Below are 6,585 nucleotides of genomic sequence, written 5' to 3'. Positions count from 1 at the left end.
TACTATAATTTAATTTAATTAGTCCTTGCTAAATATATAACAACAGCCATGAACAACATCCACGTGACACGTCACTATTATCCCAATTAGTATAAGGCGTGTAAGACTGCAATATCTATTAGGCGAACGTAGGTGACCACCCTCCATCTTTCTTACACCATAAACTCACACTATTTGTTTCCATGCATTCTCATCTCATTTTCCACATCAACACAACTCACAAATTCTCTCTAAAACAACTTGATCTCTAACCCAAATTTCAATCATATCGCAGATCAAGTATAATTTCGAATCATGCATCGTGTAGTTGCTGATAATATCGTCGATAATTTAGGGTTTTACGAGCAACGTGGACAAGTAGCACCTTCTCCATCTCTTGGAGAGTTGTTGAAGTATGTTGGAGATATAAGGAAAGACTCGATCGGTGACGAGACGCCAGCTCATCGTGTAGTCGAGATGAGCGAAACGAGCAATGAAAACGAGCCTAGAGCGTTACCGTTTGTGTTGAAGTTTACTAATTTAACTTATAGTGTGAAAGTTAAAAGAAAGATCCCGGTTCCACCTTTGTTTGGTACTGCTAATGAGCAAACATTCACTAGGACTAAAGTTTTGTTGAACGATATATCCGGTGAAGCAAGAGATGGCGAATTGGTTGCGGTTTTAGGTGCGAGTGGTTCAGGAAAATCGACTTTGATCGATGCTTTAGCTAATCGAATCGCGAAAGGAAGTTTGAAAGGAACGGTTACTTTGAACGGGGAGCAATTGGAGTCTAGGTTACTTAAGGTGATTTCAGCTTATGTGATGCAAGATGATCTTTTGTTTCCTATGTTAACGGTGGAAGAAACGTTGATGTTTGCTGCTGAGTTTCGACTTCCGAGAACGTTTTCTAAGTCGAAAAAGAAGTTGCGAGTTCAAGCCTTGATTGATCAATTAGGGCTTCGAAACGCTGCTAAGACGGTTATTGGAGATGAAGGACATAGAGGTGTTTCGGGAGGTGAACGTAGACGTGTATCGATTGGAATCGATATTATTCACGATCCGATTATTTTGTTTCTTGACGAGCCCACTTCAGGGCTTGACTCAACGAGTGCATATATGGTGGTAAAAGTGTTGCAAAGGATTGCACAGAGCGGTAGTATCGTGATGATGTCAGTACATCAACCGAGCTACCGCCTGCTCGGTCTACTAGACCGTTTGTTGTTTCTGTCCCGTGGACAGCCAGTTTTTAACGGCTCTCCATGGGACCTACCATTATTCTTCTCTGATTTTGGTCATCCAATTCCAGATAAGGAGAATCGTACCGAGTTTGCTCTCGATTTAATAAGAGAACTCGAAGGTTCACCCGGTGGAACCAAACGCCTAGTCGAGTTCAACAAAGCTTGGCAAAACCTAAAGCAATCTCGCAACGCAACGGCTGGTAACGAAACCCCTACCCATGGGTTAACCCTAAAAGAAGCAATAAGCGCAAGCATTTCAAGGGGAAAATTAGTCTCAGGAGCCGGGGCTAACAACGGGACAAACCCGACCTCTATGGTCCCAACGTTTGCTAACCCGATGTGGATGGAAATGGCGGTTTTATCAAAACGATCATTCACCAATTCACGAAGAATGCCTGAGTTATTTGGTATTCGACTAGGCGCAGTTGCTATCACCGGGTTCATACTCGCTACCGTGTTTTGGAAGCTCGATAATTCGCCACGTGGGGTTCAAGAACGATTAGGCTTTTTCGCCTTTGCAATGTCCACAACGTTCTACACGTGCGCGGACGCCTTGCCCGTGTTCCTCCAAGAACGCTACATTTTCATGAGAGAAACTGCTTACAACGCTTACAGACGATCATCTTACGTGCTGTCCCACTCACTAGTTGCGGTCCCCGCACTCATTTTCCTCGCACTCACATTCGCATCCATCACTTTTTTCGCAGTCGGGCTCTCGGGCGGTGTTTCGGGCTTCCTCTTCTACTTCTTTGTCATTCTTGCATCGTTTTGGGCCGGTAGCTCGTTCGTTACATTCCTTTCGGGCGTGGTCCCACACGTTATGCTCGGTTACACTATCGTTGTAGCGATTCTCGCCTATTTTCTACTATTCAGTGGCTTCTTCATCACTCGGGACCGAATCCCGGGCTACTGGATATGGTTTCATTACTTGTCCCTAGTTAAGTACCCATACGAAGCTGTATTACAGAACGAATTCGACGATCCTATCAAATGCTTCATCCGTGGAACTCAAATATTCGATAACAGTCCTCTTTCGGTTGTGGATGATTCGGTTAAAGCGAAACTGTTGCAAAGCATGAGTAGATCATTGGGTGTCAATATAAGTAGTACTACATGTTTGACTACTGGTGTTGATATATTGAAGCAACAAGGGATCACTGATTTGAGCAAATGGGGTTGCTTGTGGGTCACTGTTGCTTGGGGGTTCTTCTTCAGGGTTCTGTTTTATTTCACTTTGTTGCTTGGAAGCAAAAATAAGAGGAGGTAATATGTAATATATTGAACTTAAGGGACTGTTGTGTAACTTTTTCACTTTTCTCTTTGTGATCGGGAAAAGGTTTATTTTCTTGAGTAATTTATTATGTTCGTTAATCATGTTTTAATTATTGTATTTAAAGATAACGAGGCTCTTATAAAATGATTATAATATGTACGGAGTCTTGTACATTATCATATTAATATAAATTGTTAATTAAGTTTTTTATACTTTTGTGAGGATTGAATTATGTATAGTCTAATGATGGATGGCCTAATGTATACCAAATATTAAACGGAGAAGGAATAGTTGGGCATGGTTGACCTACTTATTATGGCAATGAATGATAATATTCTATAAATAAGTTACCAATGTTTGTATTTCTTAACAATCTAAAGATAGCGGTGGTAGTGGTGTACATTTAAATAAGAAAATATCTACATCTCGAATAGATTGAACATAAAAAGTTTTATTTGTTTACTCGTTTATTTGTTTGTAAATGTAGTTCTTGTAATATAAAAACTTCTTTTCCAATTTTTAAAGTTGACACTTTTGTAGTTTTATTAAATCCCGTAGTGGGTAAGTGTCGTAACTTAAAAAAGTAGACGAGTAGATCACTTTGTACTAATTAGAGAATTGGGAGCATGATATAAAATGAAATAGGAAATTGAAATTGAGATGATATATGATTACAGAAAAGTGATTAGTACAATAATAAAAATTAACTAAATACCCTTATAATCACTCGTTTGATAAAACATAATACATCACTCGTTTGATGGGAACCAGGGTTCTCCAGATTCAAGTCATCTCTAATTTCAAAACTGGATGGATTCACCATTTCCCACTCTTTTAAGAAAAGAATTTGAGATGAAAATTCAAGCTTATATATCAGCATATACTATATTGTTATTATTTTCATGTCTAACAAACAGTTGTCTAACGATCCTCGTAGAGATTAGACAAAAAATCTTTTTAACTTCCTCTGTTCTTTCAATTTCGGGTGATCGTTAACGAGACAACATTTTAACTTATAGAATAAATAAAGATGAATAAAGCAATTACACTAAAGAATTATGAAAACATAAAACCTGATCACGCCAAATAAAAATAAAGGAAATAGGATATGACAACTGTTTGAACAATCGCTTACACTTTCTTATATTATTGAGTTAAAATTATAATGCATATATGTTACTGCCACTTAATTTGTTAATCAGTAGAAACTCATGGGGATATCAATATTAATCTTTTTTGATAGATATAATATATGACAAGCATGACAACCAAGAAAAAAGGGTAGGAAAAGGCCATCTTAACCTTTTAACGATCCGTTAAAACATCAAACCCCCACGAACAATAGACTAAACAGTTTCTAAATATAGGTATATAGTTCATATTAAAACACATTAATGAAATCCGGTATGATATAAGAAAGTAACATGCTCATTCAGATTCACTACCCCTTGGTGAACCCTGGTTCCCATCATCATCGATAGGACTCCCATTGTCATGTGGACTTGGGATCGGGGTTGGGCTATGACTGCGCCCATTCTCTTCAGCAAGACCCTCGTCAACTGGGCTGCCACCATCATCTTCCACAGGACTCCTACTCACACTCTTTTTTACCACCTCGGCTCTTGGTGATGGGCTGTCCTTGGCTTCTGGGCTTCTGTCAGAAGAAGGCGAGGGGCTGCGTTTCCTTCCTTTGGATGGTGGTGGTGAAGCCCGTTTCCTCCCTTCACAGCTCCTCTCTCGTCTTGCAGGAGACCTGGATCGGCTGAAAACGTGATAAACGTAAAAACAGAAAAGCATATTAGAGATAAAGATTGTGAAAAACAAAAGCATGGCATGCATATAAGTTGAAGTGATAGGCCACGAATAAGTTTTTAAGTGGCTAAAGACCTAGACAGGATACCCAATGGGCCACAGATCCTAAATTCTATATTAATACTTGGGTAATACCAATTAGATACAGATATAAATACAAATCATTTAACTGCAAGATGAACAGGTCAAACGAGTAAAGATTCATCTACAGTGTATTCAAATGAACACACCTCCTAAATTGATTCATTTAGAAAAAGGTTGTGACTATTATTGTGATCACAAGATAGTCAGATATAACACAATAATCATTTATTAAACAAATATCAAATAATAGAAGCGTTTTCTGGAATGGTCAGTATACTCAGTAACCCAACCAACACCCTCCTAAAAAGATTATATTGGCACCAATAAGTCTCTTAACCATACCTGATCATTATGACATAAGTCTATTGTATTGAATTGAACCAAATTTATCAATACATAAGAATAAAATTATCACATGCAAATATTGACTCTATCCTTCAAATTGAAGATCGATTACCAACTTAAGTTCAATCATACGAGAATAAAAATGGAAAAAAAAAAATATGTAGCAAAAACAAAACACCTAGCTGCTTATGAAGGTCGGATCAAAACAAGTAGTCAAGCATACAAGAATATCAGAATAAAGTTGTAATGCAAATTCATTCAAACATTGGTAGATTATTAGGAGGAACAAGAAATAAGTATGTAACCTGTAGCTGCGGCTCCTGCTATAACTACGGCTGCGGCTTCTACCACGTCGAGGTGGAGAAGGAGTCCTCGAGTAACTTCGCCCACGCCTGCTCACATCACTTAACGAAACAAAAAACAAAAACAAAAAACTAAATTATAGAAACAGGCTTCACAAATGATGGCAAAACAATTTAAAAACATGTGTAATAAACTCACAGTTTCTTCGGGCTGTTCTGACAATGTCTCTCTATATGGCCTCGTTCACCACAACGATAACATTTGTTCTTCCAGTCACCAGCTTTACAATCTCGGGCCCAGTGGCCATCAAGTCCACAATTAAAGCAGCGACCCGCACCAGGAGGAGGACCTCTGCCAAGATATTCGCGCGACCCGCCCGCATAACCACCACTGCCACGTGGCACCTGTATGTCAATGGGTGACAAATATACCAAATGAAATCGAAGGCTAATAAATCAAGAATAATACATTAACACAGGCATCAAAAACACTTGCTCAACGTGTGAATAGAATTAATGTCATACCCCTTTGGCGAATTCAACTTTAATTCGACTTCCATCCAAGTCACGACCATTTAAGCTGTATCGAGCATCGTCAGCATCTCTCGGGTCCTTGAATTCCTAGAGTCATACGATAAAAAGAGAAACGGAATTGCAAAACCATACCCATTAATTAAGAAAGAATAATATAAGAAGTGAGTACATACCACAAACGCATAGTCACGCTTCATATCCACATCACGTATTCTGCGTAAACGGCGCCAAAAACAATAAGGCCATCATAAAGATTAAGTACCAAAACGGTTGAAACTCGCCCATCAAAGATGAACTAAACACCACGAGATTGTTCGCAAAAACAATTTACAAAGAGTCGCCAAGGCCCAGGGCTACATCTCACCATTTACCTCCAGGTTGGGATGGTCCCACAAACCTTCAGAAAGATCATCAGGTTAAATTTACTTGACACTTGGCAAGGGGCAGTTTTTCAATAGCAAAGGTTATAAGAATTCAAGACAAAACTGCACCTTTTAGTGTGTTTTTATACTAGAAATATTTAGCTGATACAATGTCCTGGAGGTGACATTAATATAGTGTGCCGTGATCGTTTAGGTCATAGTACAAATGTATAAACGTATGAGATCATAGCACCGCATAAACAAAATGAGCAGAACAAAGGCAAAAAAGAATATCTACCTAAACACCAAAAAAATAACGATTGCAAATTAGCAGTGGTAAGAAATATATACCTTCCGTATCTGCTAAAAATGTCCTCCAAGTCACGTGATCTGGTGCGTGAAGCCAAGTTACCAACATAGAGGCGTGTTGTAGTGCCGTAACGAGGCATATTCCCTAAATTGAAACAAATTAAAATTAACACTAACATACACATCCAATCATGTTCAACAATCTCACCAAAATTTATCAGAATTCAGATAAATTATCATTAATACACAATAGTGGATATCAAACACCTCTATATCCACACACATATTTCAGACTTACTACGTAAAGCTAGTAAAATTAATTGATTTTAAAGGTTAGATTTGAGTAG

The 6,585-nt window shown here is 38.4% G+C and overlaps 2 protein-coding genes across 2 annotated transcripts; one reads left to right on the top strand and one right to left on the bottom strand.

Annotated features, from left to right (window-relative positions):
* The first annotated feature begins 294 nt into the window (after positions 1–294).
* Positions 295–2,484, top strand: LOC139893615 (ABC transporter G family member 6-like). The gene has a single exon (XM_071876783.1). The coding sequence runs from the start codon at positions 295–297 to the stop codon at positions 2,482–2,484; it is 2,190 nt and encodes a 729-aa protein (XP_071732884.1).
* Positions 2,485–3,717: 1,233 nt separating this feature from the next.
* Positions 3,718–6,378, bottom strand: LOC139893614 (serine/arginine-rich splicing factor RS2Z33-like). The gene is made up of 6 exons (XM_071876781.1): positions 6,281–6,378; positions 5,741–5,780; positions 5,559–5,654; positions 5,233–5,438; positions 5,037–5,135; positions 3,718–4,252 (listed from the first exon to the last, which is right to left on the bottom strand). The coding sequence occupies exons 1-6, from the start codon at positions 6,376–6,378 to the stop codon at positions 3,919–3,921; spliced, it is 873 nt and encodes a 290-aa protein (XP_071732882.1). The 3' UTR covers positions 3,718–3,918.
* Positions 6,379–6,585: the final 207 nt, after the last annotated feature.

This window comes from Rutidosis leptorrhynchoides, chromosome 2 (genome assembly GCF_046630445.1).
Source record: "Rutidosis leptorrhynchoides isolate AG116_Rl617_1_P2 chromosome 2, CSIRO_AGI_Rlap_v1, whole genome shotgun sequence".
Taxonomy (NCBI): domain Eukaryota; kingdom Viridiplantae; phylum Streptophyta; class Magnoliopsida; order Asterales; family Asteraceae; genus Rutidosis; species Rutidosis leptorrhynchoides.
Note: the sequence above shows the minus strand (reverse complement) of the source record. Positions and strands in the feature narration are given on the sequence as shown.

Excerpts from the sequence above, each read along its gene's own strand:
- LOC139893614 (XM_071876781.1), bottom strand. The coding sequence starts at position 6,378 with ATGCCTCGTTACGGCACTACAACACGCCTCTATGTTGGTAACTTGGCT. Across the intron at positions 5,439-5,558 it reads AAGTTGAATTCGCCAAAGGG|GTGCCACGTGGCAGTGGTGG; the intron begins GTATGACATTAA and ends ATTGACATACAG. Across the intron at positions 4,253-5,036 it reads AGCAGGAGCCGCAGCTACAG|CCGATCCAGGTCTCCTGCAA; the intron begins GTTACATACTTA and ends TCACGTTTTCAG.
- LOC139893615 (XM_071876783.1), top strand. The coding sequence starts at position 295 with ATGCATCGTGTAGTTGCTGATAATATCGTCGATAATTTAGGGTTTTAC.